Here is a 21,935-nt window from a genome sequence, read left to right as displayed (position 1 = left end):
TGGAGCCCATGCTAATAATCATGGCTCCATACTGCTACTATTTTCTACAACAGCAATTTTCAACTGGTATGCCACAACAATTTTTAAAACATGCAATACTCGACCATTTACTCAGGGGCTCTGATCTTTTTCCCTTTAGATTGTAAAACTACAAAGACAACAGCTAACACAATAGCTGTTCCATGTTAATGAATCAAAATTATATCTAATTTTATTGTTGGATTGACAAAAAAAAATTTTTGTTGTGCTGTAGAATTTCAATAATTAGTTTATGTGCGCCACGCGATGAAAAAGTTTGAAAATCGCTGATCTAGAAAATATGCCTGTCCACTTCTAGTTCCTACTGCCACAGTTAACCCTGTAGCTAGGAGCCAGGGTCACTTTTCCAAAGTATCACACTGTTTAAGATCATCATCTGGCAAATCAAATCTAAACCAGGCTCTAAAGAGATACAAAAAAAGATGTCCTTCCTTGTTGGGAAACTAGTGAGGAAAACCAGTGCATGCGTGTCAACTTGAAAACTGTTACCAATCAATACCTCAACAAGTGCAAAATTATGGCAATAAGTGTTTATGTAAATGCTGAAGAAAGGCATTATCAGAAGCCAGTGAGGACAAAACAGGGAAATTGCCTGGAAGGAGTAAAGCCCTGGAGGAGACGATGAAGGTCAGGAGAGAAAAAGAGTCCGCCATTCAAGAAGAAACACTACTGAAAAAGAGCTAACTAGCAGCATAGTCGCTGGAATGAGAACTTGCAATAGGGGGATAAACTGGGTATGATACAGGAGAAAAGAGTCTCTACAGTGGACGAAGAATTTGGGCATGCCGCTAATAATGGACTATCAATAGGACAAAGGCTTCCTCCAGAGTCAAACTTTAATACTAGCTTATATTTTCAGACACCCTCCAACTCTGATACTGTGTTAGGGACTTCATCATTTCTTCCTGAGAACACCATTTCCTCAGGAACCGAGACACAGAATCACTAGGAAATTCCAGGGCGACCCAGAGCTCCGATTCAAGGATATTCACAGCTGGATATCAACACTGCAAGGAGTGCCCACCATTCTGTAAAACACATTCTGTAGGGAGTATGTTGGAAGCATGCTAAATAAAGCCTTAAAATACAAGTAAGCAGAATGTCTATGTTAATAAAATGACTTACTTTGCGGTGTTTATACAAGCAATAGCCACGGGACAAAATGACTTCAATGTACGACTTAAGTAGCGCTACTTAAGACGCTACTGATGATGAAGTGGAGAGCAAAGCAGGGGCTAGGCAGAAATATTTCAAGTTTTATCACATCACTCAGTAGTCATGGGAGAGATGAAGACAACCCAATCATATCAGAGTCTGGGAATCAGCAATTTTACCAACTGCCTTCAGAATACCCTAACATTCCTTTAGCCATGCCTGTAATGGGCTTGTTTAACCAATCTGGGGTCAAGAAACAGAGTCACAGACCAATATCCACATGCACCCTGAGAATGGGAAAGGGAACTGAAGAGCACAACCCAGCAACAGAAGAATCTATGCTGCTAGAGACAAGTCTCTCTGGAAAGAGACACCACTTGGGAAAAAATGCTCCTGGACTCCCTCAATTTCCTTTCTCCTTTTTTTGAATAAAGCAAATTAAAAAAAATCACTATACCTCAGGACACTTACATGAAAGCTGGGACCCTGTTTCTAAGGGGCTCAGTTGCACGAATTTCCTGTGTGTGAAGTCATAGTGAAACAAGGAATCAAGAGAGAACCAGAAAAACTTGTGGCGGAAAATTCCCTTGAACATAGAATTTATTACAGCGACATATCAAACCTGCTGATTATTTTGGGAAGATGTTTTTATTATAAGAAGCAACAAATAAAGAATCACTGTCTCTATCAGTGGTCCACCTCAGGCAAGTCAGCAGACCAAGCGTGTCTTCAGAGGTGCTGGACAGCACAGCTGGCACCCTGTCAGCAGTGCCCAGTACCTCTGCCTCACTCTGCAGTGTCTGAGTTTTCCTAAATGAAGCCTGTCAGTAGACAAAGGCAGACCAAGTAAGGTACAGGCATGGAACCCGGCATTCTGCCGGTAATTCACTTTAAAATGGCTTGTCTTTTAAAGAACTTTTCACAACCAAATGACTCTTCAGTTCCAGGGACAGAAGAGACAATAAAACAAAGATTTTCAAAACACGTAATTACAGGATCTCTCGCTGCCCAGCGTAAACACGCTTTTGTATTTCTCTTGTTTCTGCAATTGCTTCCCCTCTCAAAGGGTACTTTTCACACAAGTAAAACTATGATTTTTATAAAAATATAAAACAAACACGTGTCAAAAATTTCATTTTAACCCATTAATTAGTGAGTGAGCCAGAGTGACAACTGATTCAAAGGCGAATCTGAAGAACAGGCATATACGTATAGGAAACAAGGAATGCTGAAGTGAATTTAGTTAAACTATAGAGTGAAAATGTCATGTTTGAAATCATTTCTTTTACAAGGCAGAAATCTATATGGGGTCACATTTGTACAAACAGGAATCACTGTATCACCATGAGGCCTTCACAAGTTAAATTTTAAAAACTAAGCAGCTCTGGCTGGTGTGCCTCAATTTGCTGGAGCGTCAGCCTGAACGGAAAGGTGCAGGTTCAATTCCTGGTTAGGGCACATGCCTAGATTGCAGTTTGGGTTGGGGAGCATATAAGAGGCAACTGATTGATATTTCTCTTTCTCCCTCCCTTCTTGTCTCTCTAAAATCAATAAGCATGTCATCAGGTGAAGATAAAATAAAGATCTAGCTAGGGATAAAGTTATTTATCTCAAAAATGCATACCAGAAGCTTCTGCACATTTAAAAGAAAAAAAAATCAGTGAACCTCAAAGGGTTTACTAGGCAGTACCCAGAATGCCAACGAAAGGGTGCCCAGTAATCTTCCCAGGTGTAAAGTTTGTAACGACTTTCGCCAGTACCCCACCTCGTAAGAGAGGCGAGAGACTATGTCCTAAATTTAGTGCTTTACAGTGCAAAAATTTACAAATGGAACAGAACTCAGTTGAAAAGTGGGTTAAATTTGTAAAAGGAGGTGCTTGGACACAACCACTACTAACTGGGGTAAATACTGAAACACAATCTCCACAAAATTCCATTCAGAAACATGTTCAACCTAATAAAGATACATTTCTCTCTCTTATTCCCATGGAAAGCATAAATGCTTTTAGAGTTCCCTTTAGAAAGAAGGAGGATATCCCTACACTTGGTTTTGGGGAGCACGCATAGGAGAACCTGACAAAACAAGAACTGGCCACACAGGACTCCTAAGGCCGAAAGAACTTGGACAAAAGACAATAAAGCAATGCCCTCAACCACCAGAGAGTGCGACCTGAGAAGAACCAAACTCCACAACAAGATCAAGGGCTCTTTAACAACATCTGTCTCTTTTTAGGAGAGAGCGGGGGAAGGGACATGGGAGGAAAAGGGCTCAGGGGAGGAGAGGGGACAGCCTGAAAGAAAGGAAAAGGAGAAAGAAATGTGAAGAGCCTGGGAGAAACTTTCAGGGTAGCGGCCACTTTGGCAGCACAGGCGCCTTGCACCACAGGGCTGCGGTGCGTATTTCTGGGCTGTGAGAACAAGTCAGTGAGCTACACACGGCAGTCCAGAACTTTTAGCTGGGGAGAGAGAACAAAACAGAGAAAGAAATACCTTCCCCTAAATTGGCAAAAACCTGGGCTGCTGAATGTAGGAGAGATGAAAGAAAACCACCATGGGAACCCACATCTAGCACTAACCATGGCGCCCTTGCAGGGGCCCATCGTTGTATGGAGCACGTGATGCCTGCTCTAGAGCGCAAGGTCAGCAGACAGGGAGTGGGCTCCCGCAGGATTCTTCTGGGATTTTCCCACGGTAGCAAATGCAGAGCCCGGCCATGGGCCCAGAGGTTGAAGTGTGAATACAGCTCTAGAGCTAAGCAATCTTTCCAGGTCACAGAAACCCACCAGGCAGAACAGTGGCGTTGACTTTGTGGGTTTGGCACAAAGGGAACATTAGAATGTGATTTTAGGCTAAGGGAGAGCAGGAGAGGGAAGTGTCATTAAACCCAACAAAACAAGTAAGAAAGGAGCATCTGTGCCATCAAGTTACCAGGGGTCAGAAAGGCAGTTAGCTGAAAGGTACCTTAAGGCTACATGAGAAGAAGAGGACAATCTAACCAAGTAGGGCTGAGGACATACAGGGGAGCAACTGAACACAGACCTAACTTATAAAGCCTCTGGGTGATTGTAGTGCTTTTACACCTTGTTCGGACCTACTGTGCAGACTACTTTTTACTTCTCTATAGCCAAAAATAACATTTTAAACCTCTTCCATTGAGGCCCAACTCACTAGGACTTAACGGAAAAATAATTTCTGTATAGGTCCACAAACCTCTTATAGAAAGGATGCTTCAAGTACCCCGAGGAAAAGAGAACGGTGCTATGCAAGTTGAAGAAGGCACTGAAAAATCAGGAACTGAAGGAAGAGGTCAGGAGGAGATGCCAGAGAAAATCCTACCTATTTATTTACTTATTTATTTTAAAGGAATACTTCCACCCTTTATAAGTTTGAATCCCATTGGTCAGTCCTGTAAGTCTTCACTTCATGATATGATGGAATAAGAGGGACCCAGAAATCTGACTCCCTACCCCCAGAGCTAGTCCTTGGATCACTTCAGGCCACGGTTTAAGCAGTAATACTATGCATCTCCACTAAAAACAGTCATGGATAGAGCTTTCAAAAAAGTAGGTAACATTATCAAAGAAAGCAATATTCAAGTGAGCACAGCAGCAGTTAATGGGCGGGAAAAGACACGAGGACTTAAAGGCAAAAAGGAATGAAGAACAAAATTAACAGACAAGTTGTCAGGACTCCACATCACGCAAAGGCAGGTGTCTGGAGAAGTACAACCCCATTCAAGAAACCTGGCCCTTTCTGGGACCGAAAAATATGACCGGAGAGGACACGATGCTGGTTTGGCTCTCTCTTCTCACAGTGCTGTCAGCAAACAAACATCGTAGCTCCTCATGCGCCAGAGAGGAAAGAACAGACACAACAGAAAATGGAGGAAAAGTGGAAGAGGCACCATGGCTATTTCACACAGCACTACTCACACACAGTGGAAGAGGAAGGAGTGCAGGGAGGTACAGCAGGAAACTGGGGTGTGCTGGCTGCAACCTGAGAAGTGGGAGCTCTCTCACCTCAGAACTATAACTGATTTGTCTGATTTACCAGAACAACAGTAAGCCACACACTAGATCCATTCTGTTGCCTCTTTTACACTCTATCTGCAGGAGATTGTATTTATTACAGAGTAGGCTACAGCAAAAACAATAATAAATCCAAGATAAGCAACAGCCTTGTATTCCACTGACGTGCACATTCCAACTTTTTGTGTGCTGGTGAGGGACTGGAGACAGGATCAGGGCAAAAAGAACCCACTAATAATGAAATTGTGGGTGTATGACGTGAACCAGTCACCACAGAGACCATTCTCCAAATCTAATCAGATCCACTGCCAAGTCAGTTAAATTCTTAGTTGGTTCCACATTCATAGGAAAATCCTGGCCTAAAGGAAACTGGACAGATGATTAATTAAGGAAGCAAATGACCAAGACTTGTAATACCCACTTCCTTCACCTTGGAAAATTAGAACTAAAGGAAACTAGTGACTTCTTTAGGATTCAAATAACCAGACTGGCAGAATGTTTTCCCTTAGTTGTTACCCTGCAAACAGGTGCAAAAGATGCAGAAGAGCCAAGCTTTAAAAAGCCCTAGCCGAAAGGTAGGGTTCATTCCGTTGGCATTACACAGATGCTGTGTACCTTATGGAAAAACACCAAGTTGACATTAACGTCAAAAATCATCTGTCCTTACAGGCAAACAGGAAACAAAACCACAAATTGGGAGCCACCAGAACAGTTTTTGAGCTTTCAATATGGAAAGGGACATAACAGGCTCCACTGGGATAGCAGAACACAGAGTCAGAAAGCACCCTTAGCCTTGACCGCTGTGGCTTGGTTGGGCATCATCCCACAAAGTGGAAGGTGACTGGGTCTGATCCCCAGCTAGGGCACACGTGTGGGTTGTGGGTTTGGTTCCCAGTTGGGGCGCAGATAAACGTCAACCTGTCCGTGTTTCTCTCCCTCTCTTTCTCCCTCCCTTCCCTTCTCTCTAAAAATAAGTAAATAAAATAAAAAAGAAAGAGTGAGAGAGAGTGAGAGCGAGAGAACAAACAGTAGCAAAAAAAATTACCAGTCTAGTCCCAGGGAAAGCCAATGAATGGACATAAAAAAGCCTGCTTGTTTCATCACCAGAGAGGCCAGCATCTCACCTGCCAAAACAGGCAGTCATCCTCTCACCCATAGGCTTGGATCACTGACTTTCCACCATAGGAAGTCAGCCAGGTGCCCTGCACTTGCTAAGTCTCCATATGAGGCATTTTAACATACTCTGACCATTACCTGTTGAAATCATTCTTAAAAATACAAGAGAAGAGATGTAGACAGTGAGGTAGAAACTCAACACTAAATGCTGGAAGCCGTTAAAACTAGAACTTTATAGGTGATTTGTCTCATAAGCGTGATATACATAATACAGCACATTTCTTGAGGGTGTTTAGGAGACAAAATGTGAGGAGCTTATAAAAACAGGGTGAAGCAAAAGTAGGTTTACAGTTCTATCCACTTTCAAATATGATAATAAATAAACTTTGCCCCACCCTATACGTCTACCCCGAAGGATGTGTATACTAAGGTGGGAAGCGGTATTATGCACACACACCAGTTCACGGTCAACTATTTTGGCGGCATATTGAGTAGGTACTGTCAGCCTAACCAAAACTAAGATGGGAGTCATGAAGAGAGGAGAAAGAGGAACACATTTAAAAATCACAAGAAGGTTAAGAAACTTCTGTGAAACTATTATATGTGTGTATTCCATGGACCATACTCCAGGTGTTTCGTCTTCATCTGGCTGTGAGCTATCTGCCTGCCTGACGCCCACATGCCTGCCCGTCCCTCAGACACTAAGCACCAGCATGCTTCGGAAAGCTGGAAACAGATATATGCCACTTAAATGGCACCATGGGCACCCAACACACACATATTTAACGTGACACTTTGACGGAAAGAAGGGAAGGTTGGAAGGGGAAGAGAAAGATCTTCTATTATACAGGGCACACACACAAAAAATAAATGAAAGAAAGAAAGAAAAAAGAAAGCCTCCAATCGAAGCTGAAAAATGTGTGATGAAAGTAGACAAGGTCATTCCAACATCTATTTAAATGAAACAGCTTTTTCACTTCCACTTGCCCACTTGCTCAGCCTTTCTCTTTTATTTATGTGCTGAAGAAGATTTAATTGGCATTTATTTTTTAAAAACATAAGAGCAAACCAATTCTTCAACATCCACACAGAAAAGAGAATAAAGACATGCATGAAACTGAGCTACAGATGGGGGTAGGGGCACGCATGCATGCACGTGCGCACACACACACAACTAAGGAAGACTATGAAGGTGAATCCGTTGCTACCGAAAAAATAAAGAAAAAAATAGGAAAACACCAAAATGCATCATGGCCGGAGGCAGCATAAGATGCACAGATAGCAATGAAGATCATTAGGACACTACACTGGCAGGTGCCAAAAGGACATTCCTGAAGAAAGTGTGCATCTGCCTCAAAAAAACAGCTCAGGACTTCCCCTTGCTGCCAACGGGAAATCTCAGCAAGAAAATGAATTCCACAGGCAAAAAAAGCACCATCCCCAAGGTTTCATTCAGCTTCCAGAAGGTACTGGATTGTGAGCCTGGGCTCATTTGGCCCTAATGTAGAGGAATCATCATTGTACTTTCCAAAATAGGTATATATAACTTTCCCCCCTGCAGTTGAACAGCCAAAAACAGCCCTTCCATTACTCCAACATCTTCACCCAAAAAATGACACTAAGGAAACTACTGTTAAGAATGCCACAGCAGGCACATATAGAAATTAATATATGTACACTGTAACTCAGCAAGGTGAGCCACAGGCCTGATAGCATGCACAGTCAACAACGAGCAGATACAACTTAGTCACCTGTGGCTCAAAGGCCATTAGCAACAGGTCTGTGGACTGCTCAGAACAGTCTGCTATTAAGATTGTATATATCAATGTATCTCACTCATTAAGAGAGGCACCAATTCTTGACAAAAATCCAATTAACGTAGGGAACAGGGTTTAATCTATAATCTGCAGTAACTGGCCACAGAGAGAGAAAAGCTCAAAGAATCCCATTGCTTAATAGGAACAAGGTACTACTGCATCTAGGCAAGGGTGAGCTGGCCAGACACTTATGATGTGCAATCACAAGGAACATCAGGCAAAGCCTCAGCCAGCTTGGGAAGACAATATAATAGGAAGATACAGTATTCTATTTCGTTCCTGTTGTGGGTTAGGCTGAGCTATAGCATTTTTTTGTTTATAGTTGCATTTATTTCCTGGTACCCAAAACAAGCTGAGAGTCCAAGCTAAGATTTACCAGCCCTTCTTCTGTCACCACTCCCAGGCTATGTGGTCCTGTCTACACATGACCTGAATCCCCTCATTAACCATCAGTGACTATGGGAGTTGAAATGGATGGTGTATCACAGGAACAGGGGGTGAACTGATGAACCAACAAGCCTTTTCTGGACAGCTGATCAAAATCAGCACCTCGACTGCTCACTATCCTCCCTTAGTTGGTTTTATTTCTCTTTATAGCAACTGCCGCTACCTGATTTTGCCATTGTCTCCCTTTCCCATGTGCATGTAGGGACTTTATCGGTTTTGTTCATTTTTAGAGTCTCAGTGCCTAGACCAGTTCTAGGCACAGAAGGGCACTGAAATATCTGTTGAATAAGTGAATAAACCCTCGGGGAGAACCAAGATGGTGGCGTAGGTAGACACACTGCGCCTCTTCGCACAATCAGAACTGACAGAAAATCGAACGGCAGGGAAGTCTGACACCAAGGAAATAAAAAATAAACATTCATCCAGACCGGTAGGAGGGGCGGAGATGGGTACCGGGGTGGAGAGGACTCGCGTGGCCATGGCGGGACCCAGACTGGCGACGAAAGGGGCAGGCAGTCTGACCACTAACAGACCCTGCGGCCCCACATTCGCGCAGATAAACCGAGAGGGCTAGACTCAGAGTGGCGGAGAGCGGGGCAGGCAGAGCGGCGGGTAGCACCCCACAGCCCCACACTCGAGCACAGATAAACCGGGATGACCGGCTGGGAGTGAAGCAGACAGCATAACACAGGGCTCCAGCGCGGGGAAATAAAGCCTCAAACCTCTGATTGAAAACACCCCTGGGGGTTGGGGTGGCAGCAGGAGAGACTCCCAGCCTCACAGGAGAGGTCGTTGGAGAGACCCACAGGGGCCTAGAGTGTGCACAAGCCCCCCAACTCGGGAACCAGCACCAGAGGGGCCCAATTTGATTGTGGGTAGCACAGTGAGTGACTGAAACCCAGTGGAGAGTGGAGCGGGTGCCGTTGCTCCCTCTCAGCCCCTCCCCCACGTCCAGCATCACAGCACAGCGACCAGCGTTACCCTGCCCCTGGGAACACCTAAGGCTCCGCCCCTTTAAGTAACAGACAGGCCAAGACAAAAAAAAAAAGGCCCAAATGACAGAACACTTCAAAGCTCCAGAAAAAAATACAACTAAGCAAGGAAGAGATAGCCAACCTATCAGATGCACAGTTCAAAACACTGGTTATTCAGACGCTCACAGAATTGGTTGAATTTGTTCGAAAAGTAGATGAAAAAATGAAGCTTACGCTAAGAGAAACAAAGGAAAACATACAGCAAACCAATAGTGATGCGAAGGAAACTGGGGCCCAGAAGGAAGAAAGAAACATCCAACCAGAAAAGAATGAAGAAACAAGAATTTGGAAAAATGAGGAGAGGCTTAGGAACCTCCAGGACATCTTGAAACGTTCCAACATCCGAATTATAGGGGTGCCAGAAGGAGAAGAGGAAGAGCAAGAAATGGAAAACTTATCTGAACAAATAATGAAAGAGAACTTCCCTCATCTGGCAAAGGAAATAGACTTCCGGGAAGTCCAGGAAGCTCAGAGAGTCCCAAAGAAGCTGGACCCAAGGAGGAACACACCAAGGCACATCATAATTACATTACCCAAGATGAAACAGAAGGAGAGAATCTTAGAAGCAGCAAGAGGAAAGGAGACAGTTACCTACAAAGGACTTCCCGTAAGACTGTCAACTGATTTCTCCAAAGAGACCTTACAGGCAAGAAGGGGCTGGAAAGAAGTATTCCAAGTCATGAAAGGCAAGGGCCTACATCCAAGATTGCTCTATCCAGCAAAGCTATCATTTAGAATGGAAGGGAAGATAAAGTGCTTCTCAGATAAGGTCAAGTTAAAGGAGTTCATCATCACCAAGCCCTTATTATACGAAATGTTAAAGGGACTTACCTAATAAAAAGAAGATAAAAAATAGGAACAGTAAAAATGATAGCAAACTGACGGTTATTAACAACCACACCTAAAACCAAAACAGAAGAAAACTAAGCAAACAACTAGAACAGAAAAAGAACCACAGAAATGGAGATCACATGGAGGGTTATCAATAGGGGATTGGGAGGGGGAGAGAGGGGGGAAAGGTACAGAGAATAAATAGCATAAATGATAGGTGGAAAATAGACAGGGGGAGGGTAAGAATAGTGTAGGAAATGTAGAAGCCAAAGAACTTATAAGTATGACCTGTGGACATGAACTATAGGGGGGAAATGTGGGAGGGAGGGGGTGGGCAGGATGGAGTTGAGTGAAGGGGCGGAAATGGGACAACTGTAATAGCATAATCAATAAAAAAAAAAAAAAAAGTGAATAAACCCTCCCAACTAACAAAGTTATCTATTCAGCCAAGAGATCCTAATTGTGCAAGGGTAGAGTCCTAATCACTGAATACTTGTTCAGACACAGCCTTTTGGGAGCTCAAAAGTATATCAACTTCTGTTCTTCTGGAGCATCTACATGCATTAGCTCAAAGGATGCTCACACATTCCTCCCACTTAGAACAACCTCAGAAAAAAAGAAGTTTGAGGAAATGACAATACTTAAATTTGTCCTAAAATCTGTACTTGACCGTTTCCCACTAAGTTCCAGTCATAGCGAGAATTAAACAGGGATTTTACAAAGAGATAATTTTATTTTAGTACAACTGGAAAGAAATATCTTCTAAGTCATAATAATTAAAAAGTGGTAAAGCAACACAGTGACAATTCAGGTGATGAGATAGGAGGTTAAGTTTAAGCCCTAGTTTCAATTCTGCTTTTCCAGAATATAAAACAGTATCCCTATAGATGCATAGGCACCAGCCCTGGAAAAATTCACATTCAGTGCCTGAAAACAAATGAGCTACAGAAAACACATAAGCTGAAGTACTTTGGTGAATCAGCAGCTAACCTCTTGGGACTTCTGAGCCACACAGGCTCTATTCAGGGACACGACTCACCCCAGATATGTCTGCGACACGGTGGATAGGCACTTCCTTCTTGCTGTGCAATCCTTTGCCATTCTTAATAGCTCTGTAGAAGAAAAAACCTGATTAAAAAACAAATCACAGAGGGAAGGGGCAGGAGGGTGAGAAAACGGGGTGAGAAGAGAGGTCATTCAAATAGGGGCCTACCACTCGCTGCACAAAGTCACTCTGTACAGGACTGAGTAGCCAGTCTCTGCAAGAGTATTTGGTGGAGGGAAATGACAAGCCTGCTCTTCTGAACCCAGTTAATCAGTATTTGGCTGCTAGTTTCAGCTAACAGTGCGCCTGGTAATCAGAGAGCTCCCGGAACTTGTTTCCAAATTAGAGGCATTGTTCCAGGCACAACAGAATCAGTTGGAAGAGTACAATCTTAAGAAACTGAAGTAATAATGTTTCCTTCTGTGTTTAATCACATGAAACATTTAAAATGCAAAATATGTAGCTAGTGTTCCAATTCTAATGGAAATAAGTTCCTCCCAGGTAAAAATAAGTTGCCATGAATGAAGCAATACTGTATGGAAAAGCCATTTACAGGAGGAGAGGAAAAATTAGCAAAGGCTACATAACTGACATTAAACCTCATTTTCAATCAGTCTCAGGTTATAACAACAGTGGATTTAGCAGGGGACTCTGGGACTTTGTTACACGCCTGAACACTGGTTGGTATGCTCCAATCTCCCACTTTTTATCTCATAATCCCCTGAATAGTAACAGGGACAGAAGCCTAAGCATCACTGGGTATATTGCTCATGTAACAGTGAAGGACTGGTGAATAAAAACTGACGGGCGAATCACTCAAGTCACTACACTATTAGATAAGACCTTCTTGTGCGCTGCCAGTCTGCAGACCCAAGCAGGGAACGTTTCTGAGTTTGGAGAATGAAGAAAATACAGATTCAAGGGTGTGCCCACCCTGTGGACCAGCCTTTTTAGAGTTTCTGAATTCCAGAGAGTGAAAACTGTCCAGACTGGGGTCAATATTTCAAGCCCTCACACTGATAACCACACTTCTACAGTCTTCCCACCAGGTTCTCACTAAATAACCAGCAACAGAGGACACTGCTCTGCAGGTGTTACTTTCAGGTCTTAACTTTCTAAATCCAACTCATAAACCAAATGAGGTGAATGCTGTTTTGTGCAAAGCAGACAAGTGTGGGGTCAGTTGACATGGCCCCCCCTGCATCCATAACTGAGGGCTGTTCAGACAGCCACTGGTCAGAAGGAATGTGTATTATTTTGGGAGTAGATTGTAACTCCCTCCTTATCTCCTTTTGGGACTGCCTTCTTGTCTGGTGACTGTTTCTTGACCTTTTCCTTCTGCACGTGCACACTTGAAGTAATGTAGCTCCGGCCACAGGTAGGTTGTGCAACCTGGACCTGGCTGCCTTTGTCTGGGACCCCTTATAATGAGCCTCAGACTGGAGGCGGCGAGGTCACTCCCACTCCGACCCACCGCTGTTGGTGCACTCCCGTCATGCAAGTAGCAAACGGCATGTCCACATCTGCTAGTCCTCGGGTGGTTTTTATCAAGAGTATCACAAACACTTAAACAGATCCCAGCTTTGGGCTCCTGTGTTACAGTCATATTTTGTCATATTTCTTACATACTTGGGCCATCATCATTCACACCTCGCCGCTTCCTCGATTATAGGGTATCTGCCTCCCACCCAACTGATGTAAAATGCCTCCTGTTCAGGAACAACAAACAAATGCTTCCTTTACTATCTGGTTTCATTCCGTGATGATGGTAAGATATGAAAGTACAGAGTTAACGAGAAAAAAAAAACCATCATACACTCACTCTGATCTGAACTGCTAACTGAAAGAAAGCATTTCCAAGTTCCTTGAATGCCAGGGCTCCCTCTTGAACTTGAATCAAGGGCTTCTTCAGCTTTAGAAATTGCAAATAGGTCAGATTCTTCCTTTTACACTTTAGTCCAATGATTTATCATTCCAGGAACCTATTAATGATCATGGACCAGGGCTGGTTCCCAGGGTTTGTCCCAGTCCCTTGGGATTTATAAGCTGACAGGAGAGGACCAGAGGATGGTTTATACAGGAAACCACTGGCTGGAAGCCAACAACAGCTCTAACTCATCTTCTGCCACCAACAGGCTCCTCCTTTCCCCATTCTGCTACCATAAACTCTGGGGAACTGCCTTGGGAAGAACAAAGCCTCCGAGGCAAGGCAAGTGCACAGTCACCCTGATTGCAACTCGCCTTCCTTCAAAGCCAGGCCTGCTAAGCTTTCTGCAGGTCCTCTGGGGGCCCACACTGCTTGCAGCCTTATCTTCTTCTAACGACAAGGACAAGTGAAATAAATGGACCTGCCCTGTAACAGACAGCATGTGAGGGCACTGCTGAACTCATGACCTTTCCTGGAGGCTAGCGAGCATCTCATGTACGATGAGGAGAAAAGAAGTGGGCCTGAGCAGTAGGTTAGAAAACAGGGGTTCTCCAGGCAAAGGAAGTAAGGTGACAAATTAAAATTCTGCGTTCTTTTTGTGACCCCAAAGTAGCTCTGTGCCACAGGCAGAAATCCAGGACTTAACTGAAGATTGAGCATGCTATCCAAGGGAAAAAACATAATGCCTCAAACCAAAAACCATGGATAATAGTGTACATAAGACATTTAAAATCAAACAAACCAGAATTCTCTAAAATTAAGTCTTAAAAAAACTTAATGATCTACCTTGTTTCTAAAAAGGATATTATTAGACACTTATTTACATTCAGGTATTAATTTTGGGAAAACCTTCAAAGACTACCTTTCCATACTTATGACTGCTAAATTAAATCAATTCAGGTTCATTCAAGAGGCAGCAAGAGAGTAATATTATCATATCATATATAAACTGAGAAACAGTTCTCATTGTTAACAAAAAGAGGCAGAATTAAAAGTTAATAATTCATAAACATTAAGTACAAATAATGACCACCTACGGAGCACTCTAAAGTGTGAGTGGCACACTGGACCCAGGCCGCAGAATGTGAGGGCTCTCTGAGAAATGAGCCAAACGGTATATAATTCAGTTTGGGTCTCCCTCCCTGTGCTGGGGTTGCTTTGGTTCTTGTTCCATACTGCTGCAGAGATGACCCGCGTGAGTCATCCCCAGAACTCCTCCCTCAGCCTGACACAAGGCTAATAATGCCACAGCAAGAGCTTTTCGTTAAGACAGTAACTGGGGGAAGTGCCCAGTGTAGAAATTCATGCACGTATCTCAGAGAGGAAAGGAGTAAACACCAAGAGTGGCAGGCTTGCCCTGTTCTTTGCCAAAGGGAATATACTGTAGTGTACATCTCCGTTCCAGGACCAGGAGGTTGTAGGAAATGACTGCCTCCTAACAGTAGAATAGATGGTACAGTCAAGACCCAGGTTCTGCTGCCTTGTCACTACTTCTCAGTGGGGCTCCCCGTGCATCTTACATAACCTAGTTTCTGTGGGGTAGGTTTGGAGAGCTCTGTAGTTGAGACATGGGAGGGCAGTCAGCTAGCAGGTTTGCTCCCACTGATAACCTGCACCACAAAGCAAACACCAACACCCCTCCCCACATTCCTTCTCCCTACAGGCTGCAACCACAGCTCAACATCCCTTTTCATTAGGCAAGGAATGAAACTCCTGACTTCTAAACTTCTCCTGCTGTGTCTGCTTAATAGCTGCTTTCTCACAAAGGCAGGCTGGTGCTCAGGCCAGCCAGCAGAAAGGAAGCAGTGGGGCAGAACACAGCCTGCTGCTTTCAGAAGCTTTGTCTCCAGGAGGCAGCAGTGCAAAGATGGCAAAGACCAGCAGTGTCAATAACAGACAGAAATCATCACCAACCAGGAAAAGTGAGCATATATCCCCATTCATACAATGGGGTAAAGGTCAGAAGATAAATTAAAACCCAGCTTTCTAGGTTGCTTCTAGAAGCCTTCAGACGCTATACTTGAGGGAGAATTTCATTCCAATCACTAGAAACACTCTTCTTTCTTTAAACAGAAAAGTTTAAAATTCCCACACAGGAGATGCTACTGCCTCCCCACTAGATAATAAAACCATCAACTGTTAAACAAGATTACCTCCACTGCCTTCGCACACAGGATTAGAAAATGTCGGCACACTTCATGCCATGGGTGGCAAACACAAGGCCCGCGGGAGGAATCCGGCCCTCTACCTTGTTTTATCGGGCCTGGCACCTTGTTTCCACCCGGCGGCAGCGAAGAGTAGTTACATTTATACGGTCCTAAAATTACATTCGGCCCTTTGAAGGCAACTGAGAGGCTGATATGGCCCCCAGTGAAATGAGTTTGACAACCCTGCTTTATGTGATGAAATAGTTTGTTCTTAGGTTTTGGGGTTCCTTACTTAGACAGGAAAACCTACAGACCAACCTTCTCCAAGGCACCACTGACCCATAAACAGTTCATATTGGGCCAACAGACCACAATCTTAATCTCAATTCAGTGATGGTAGGTTGTCATTCTGAACAAATATTCTTGTGAGACGAAAAGAAAGTCAAAGGATCTACGGTCAGATGTTGCCTAAAGCCAACCATGAAATAGCTGTCACATCAGGAATTCTTAACCTGGGGACATGAGTGAGCTTCACACTTAGAATACTGAATGTATCTATGAACCCTAAAATGTAAAAATTATATACGTGAATTTTTTCTGAGGAATAGGAGCGTCCGACGGTCTCACAAAAAGAAATAGTTTCATACATCAAGAAAGTGAAGTGATGGAAAGCAAAAATGGCATGCAACAGAGAATTAGCAGGGAAACAATGTGGCAAGGGAAGCTATAGAGCTGAAAGTTATCAGAAGCCACTGAAACCATAATTTCCCTTAAACAATGCTTTCTTGGTATCCAGAAACCGAAATGTTCCTCACTCAGTTTCTGCTTCATTGCGTACATCCAGTACTTTCCTCCTTCCTAATTGTACTCACTTGGCCCTTCTGCAACCCCAGTGGGCCAGACCCTCACCAATTTATTCCAAGATAACATCAAGAATATTGCAACTGAATTCAATTAATCCCTTTTGATACTGCATACTACTTTGATTCAACATTGTGTCCCACTGCTGCCTGACTTCTCACAAAAACCCATTTGCTCATTTTGCTCCCCTATGCCCCCTAAAACAAAGACCACCAGCCTGTGATGACAAGTATGAATTTCAGTGTTGGCTCTCTGGGACTCCTACCACGTGGCCTCACTTTATATCTTCGCATGGTTTCTACGTTACTCCTCCTAATCCAGATAGGCCCATTTTCTCCATCTCTGTAAACGAAAGTCACATTATGTGTGTCCTTCCAGGCCCAAAATATAGAATAAAAAGGAGTCACAGTTATCACATCGGGAATTCTTTACCCGAGATTCTAAGTAAGTTGCAGTTTGTGTGCTGGGAGTATTTACACACGACTTTGAAATGGTAGTGGAATGATATAAATATACATATGGGGGGGCAGGATGGATTCAGCATGTAATTATAATAGGAAAGTAATATATAACAGGAAGATACAGTATTATTATACTGCAATATATTACAATATATAATACATTACTGCAATATATTACTTTCAGAGTGCATGACATGTTCATCTTCATTTCTATGGCTAGAATTCAGGCCCTTTGAGGGTTAGGATCCTGCCCTTAATATTTGCTATCGTATTTAACACAGAGCTCTGCTCACATAGTTCATAAACCCAGGGCATCTAGTTCAGTTACTGTGTGCCTAGTAAAGCTGAACAAATGACTGGTGACTGACTGACGCAGAACACTGAAAGTCTTTCAAGTTGGAGACACGGATAACGCCAAAGTGACTGCAGGGCGGAAGAGAGAGGCTTGCTGGCTCTTCTGGATGCCCAGTGCCAGGATATATGCTTGTTTTTAGGCATGTTGGTTTTACTTGGAATGGTCAGGGCAGAAGGGCCTGGCCTCTGAACAGAAGCAGAGGTGCGCCAAGGACGAAAGCATCACATTTCCCTCAGCAAGTCTCCTAGAACTACAGAAACAGATAACGATCTGAATGGCAGTGAATGGGAGCAAAACTCTGACCCCCATAAAAAATGAACAATAAAACAACCAAGTGGCAGGATTGTATGAAACTCCTACTAAACAACATGGGAGAGGTTACAAAGCAGAACAAAGAGTGAATAACTTGCTAAACTTCAAAGGCACCTCTCACTGTGCTTTGGGTCGCACTGATGAATACAGCGTTTCCGCATGAACCAAATACAGGCATCAATGAAACATGGCAGCAATAAACAATTCCTTTGGCCTCTCTACTGGTTCCTTGCCAGCTGGAGGAAGCAACAGGGTCCTAGCACTCAGAAAATAAGATAGGGAGCAGGCACAGGTGCAGAATGGTAGGTGGGGGTGCTAAGATTATATGGCTGCATTTTCAACAAAACTAGAATTTCTGGTAAGGAAGACAGAAAAGATGGAGGTTACACAGACTGGAAATGAGGAAACTGGGTCCTACAACCAAGGGGAGGTGGGCATACTAAAGACTCAGTAGGTGTTATAAGGCAGTGAATCAAGTAACATCATTTCACCTGAAGTTAATATAAGAAGAAATTAAGACCCATGCTACTGTGCCAGGTGTGCCAACAGATCTTCAGTACTTAGTCGAGAGAGGAGGAAAAACTGAGCTCTGTGGCAGAGAGCCACCAGAGAACAGGCATCGTAGAGCTAGACTGATGGGAAGCACGAACAAACAGACTTGACGGCCCTGATTAGGACCACGGGACTATTAGTTCTGGGTAGAAATGGTCGATATCAGTCCAAAGTCTTCTTGCGAGGCAAGGCCTCAGAAAGGTGAGATCAGATGCACTGACAGCTTCAAAGTGCCTCAGTGACACTGGTTCTGTAGTTTCTCATGTCTTGATCACAAAGGCCAAAATGGCCATCAGAAAAAAATTTGGTGTTACAATGACTCATTAATTCTATTCCAAATAAAGCTATCATGAACATAATCTCTAAGTGCTTATACACACAGGCCCACCCACTTATACTTCAAGGAAAAATGTGGGAAAAGTTTTGCAGTCTCTCCCCCCCCCGAAACAATAACGTTTTACATCATTAAAAAAAATTATTTTATTGTTGTTTAATTATAGTTGTCTGCATTTTCCCCCTACCATTCCCCCCCACCCCAGCCAAACCTCCCTCCCTCCCTTGCTTCCACCTTCCCCCTTGGTTGTGTTCATGTGTCCTTTCATGTGTTCCTGAAAACCCTTCCCCCCATTTTCCCCTCCCTCTTCCCTTCTGGTTGTTGTTAGATTGTTCTTAACTTCAATGTCTCTGGTTATATTTTGTTTGCTTTTTTCTTTTGTCGATTATGTTCCAGTTAAAGGTGAGATCATATGGTATTTGTCCCTCACCGCCTGGCTTATTTCACTTAGCATAATGCTCTCCAGTTCCATCCATGCTGTTGCAAAGGGTATAAGCTCCTTCTTTCTCTCTGCTGCGTAGAATTCCATTGTGTAAATATACCATAGTTTTTGGATCCACTCATTTGCTGATGGGCCCTTAGGTTGCTTCCAGCACTTGGCAGCCATGAACACTGGGGTGCATAGGTTCTTTTGGATTGGTGTTTCAGGGCTCTTAGGATATAATCCCAATCCAGTTCCATTTTTAGTTTTCCAAGGAAATGCCATACTGTTTTCCACAGTGGCTGCACCAGTCCGCATTCCCACCAACAGTGCACTAGGGTTCCCTTTTCTCCACATCCTCACCAGCACTTGTTTGTTGATTTGTTTATGGTGGCCATTCTGACGGGTGTGAAGTGGTATCTCATTGTGGTTTTAATTTGCATCTCTCTTACATCATTTTTAATAGCTGCAAATAAAGCCATCATATGGATCCATGGTCCATAACTTAATCAACTGCCTGCTGCTACATGTTTATGTAAATATAATACGCCTAGTATTATAAATAATGTCAAAGAATAACTTTCAAATAAACTGCTGGGTATCTTCCTATTTCTTCCTTTGGATAATTTCATAGAAGTGCAACTGCTGTGTCGCAGGACAGCGAAGCACTATTGTTTTCCATTTCCGAATAGAACACGCCTTGCCTCATGGGTTCTATTAGTGGTTAAGCCTTTGATTTAGGTGCTCCTTCCGCACGCATCCCAGACACCCACTTACATCTCCACTCTCACACGATTATACTTGCAATTATTTACTTGCTCCTTCAAATCCCCACAGAATGTATACTTCTGTTTACATCCCCAATGTACCTGATAATAAATTTGTTGTTATAACATGAACAAATCAGAGAAAATGTTAATGTGTCTTTTGACTGAGTGAAAAGCAATAGACTTACTGTTTGGAAATGGTTTTTCCAATGTGAGCTACATTTACTGGGGCCTGCTGGAAAAGATTCATTGACAGCCACTAGAAATCTGGATCCCTGAACCTGATGTAGAGGCAAAGGAATGGGAAGTAACAGATTTCAACTTATGGGCCTAAAGCTGGAGTGGGGAGTCAGGGGCAGCTTAGGATAAAACAGAAATGCATGAGGGAGTTTATAAGAAATTCAGATGCTAAGAATCCTGCAAATGAAAGAAAGCTATGAAGTGGATTTCCCCTTCACCGGTAGCTATAAAATTCTGTTTATGCATTGATGGATCAGTGATTAATTATTCAAACTATAGTCCTCCTGAGAGATTCCCAAGGCTTACAGCAAAGTAGGATAGGGACATCTGTGATAGAGACTCAGCCCTCTGACCCGCTGAGCCACGCCACACTGCAGATGAACCAAATCAAGCAAGCACAGCAACCCTCAAGATGATTTCACATTAAATTAGCCATGGCTGGTGAAAGCTACTCAAAAGGAGTCGAATTAAAAAGCCGTGAATGCAGAGTATGAGGAAGGGGACAGAGATAAGAGTGAGGGGGAATAATGAGCTGTTCGACTGACCTGGGGGGAACAAGGAGGGCTGTCACCACAGGGAAAGCCCTGGGAGGACAGAGACTCGCAATAAAATCCAAAGCCTGTTCATTCCATGCCTTACACTCTGTTACTTACTTACAACCATGACTATAATTCTAATTGCAGTAAGATTATTCATCTGGCATAAAAGGACACACACTGTGATTTGTTTTGCAGTGGTCTCCTGGGAATTACAGGTTAGTGCGGTGGTTAGTGTGCGTCAGGGTCCCCTGGACAATGTTTTAAGCGATTGCTGGGACTCAGTAGGTCTGGTGTGGGGGCAGTTTTAGAGGAACCTTAGAATTCACATTTCTAACAAGTACCCAAGTGCCAATAACGTTGCTGGTCTGGGGACCACACTTGGAGAATGACTGGTTTAGGGAGTCAAATTATAAGGCACTGAAAAGAGTCAAGGGTCAAGTGTTATCACTCCACTGTGATGGACCATTCTGGATTAAAATTATATCCCCAGTATGAAAATCTTCAAATTATTTTGAAATACATATTGAAACCTCAAATATGTAGGACTGGTGTGAAAGGAGCAAGAGCCATTTAGTCAAGAGCGCAGTGAGACGGAAGAGGACAGAGAAGGTGCTCCGGGCAGGTGAATGGCCGTAGCTGCACTGGGGTGGGGCACGGTGGAGGGAGACCGACAAGCCCAATCAGCTACGGCCGTTCCTCTGAGGGGACAGAACAAGTGCAGATTAATAATTACCCAAAAGATCAGGCAAGCAGGTCTATTTCTGACTACGAGTTCATTATTTGACCAGGACCTGGCAGAACCACCCACAGCTTTGTACTCAAAATAGAAAAAAAAAAATGTAATGGGCTCCAACTTTATCCCAAACTCCTCACACTAGTCATCAAGGTAGGTCTCACAGCTTGAGTTCTACCAGAGGAACTGGGGGGAGGAAATGAAGAGAAGGGTAGGATAAAGAGTGAACAGATCCTCTTAATATCCTGAAGGAGAAAACTATTTGGAAATGGAGACATTATACTGCGCTCCAGAAGTGGCCATTTGTGCTGCCTTAAATGCAGATTGATTACTGCTATTTGGATGTTGAGTGCATCATCTTTTCTGAAGAAAGGGAAAAGCTAAATTTCCCCACATTCAGCTGTATCGTCCAATCACTTCCCCACACCAGCTCTTTTAATGCATTTTCCTGTTATCACAGGCTCTTGCAATAGCTGATCTACCCTATTCCCCAACAGTGAAACACCCCACACCGACAGGGGCTGTATCCCATTAGCAACCTCCTGACCGTGACACCTAACTGCAGGCCCAAAATGTAGTGGGGTGTGCACTTCCAGGGTTAAAAGAAGGAAGCCATCAGCCTATCAAAGAGAAAGAATGGCCTCCTTCCTTTGCACTGGCTTCCAACCTGCACTGGTATGATGTAATGCCGCTGAGTAAAGAGAGCAGAAGGTAATTCACCCAACTCCAGCTTTCTATGAAGTGTGGGCTAAAACCCCCACTGTATCCTGGTGT

The 21,935-nt window shown here is 43.5% G+C and overlaps 1 protein-coding gene across 1 annotated transcript in view; it reads right to left on the bottom strand.

The window, feature by feature from the left end:
• Positions 1-21,935, bottom strand: part of SND1 (staphylococcal nuclease and tudor domain containing 1) — a 424,177-nt gene that overhangs the window by 167,267 nt on the left and 234,975 nt on the right. The window contains exon 14 of the mRNA XM_024554944.4: positions 11,507-11,579. Coding sequence (XP_024410712.2) covers positions 11,507-11,579 — 73 coding nt within the window. The remainder of the gene's footprint in view (positions 1-11,506; positions 11,580-21,935) is intronic.

The sequence above is a fragment of the Desmodus rotundus genome, chromosome 6 (assembly GCF_022682495.2).
Source record: "Desmodus rotundus isolate HL8 chromosome 6, HLdesRot8A.1, whole genome shotgun sequence".
Lineage (NCBI taxonomy): Eukaryota > Metazoa > Chordata > Mammalia > Chiroptera > Phyllostomidae > Desmodus > Desmodus rotundus.
This window is presented reverse-complemented; position numbering and strand designations above follow the sequence as displayed.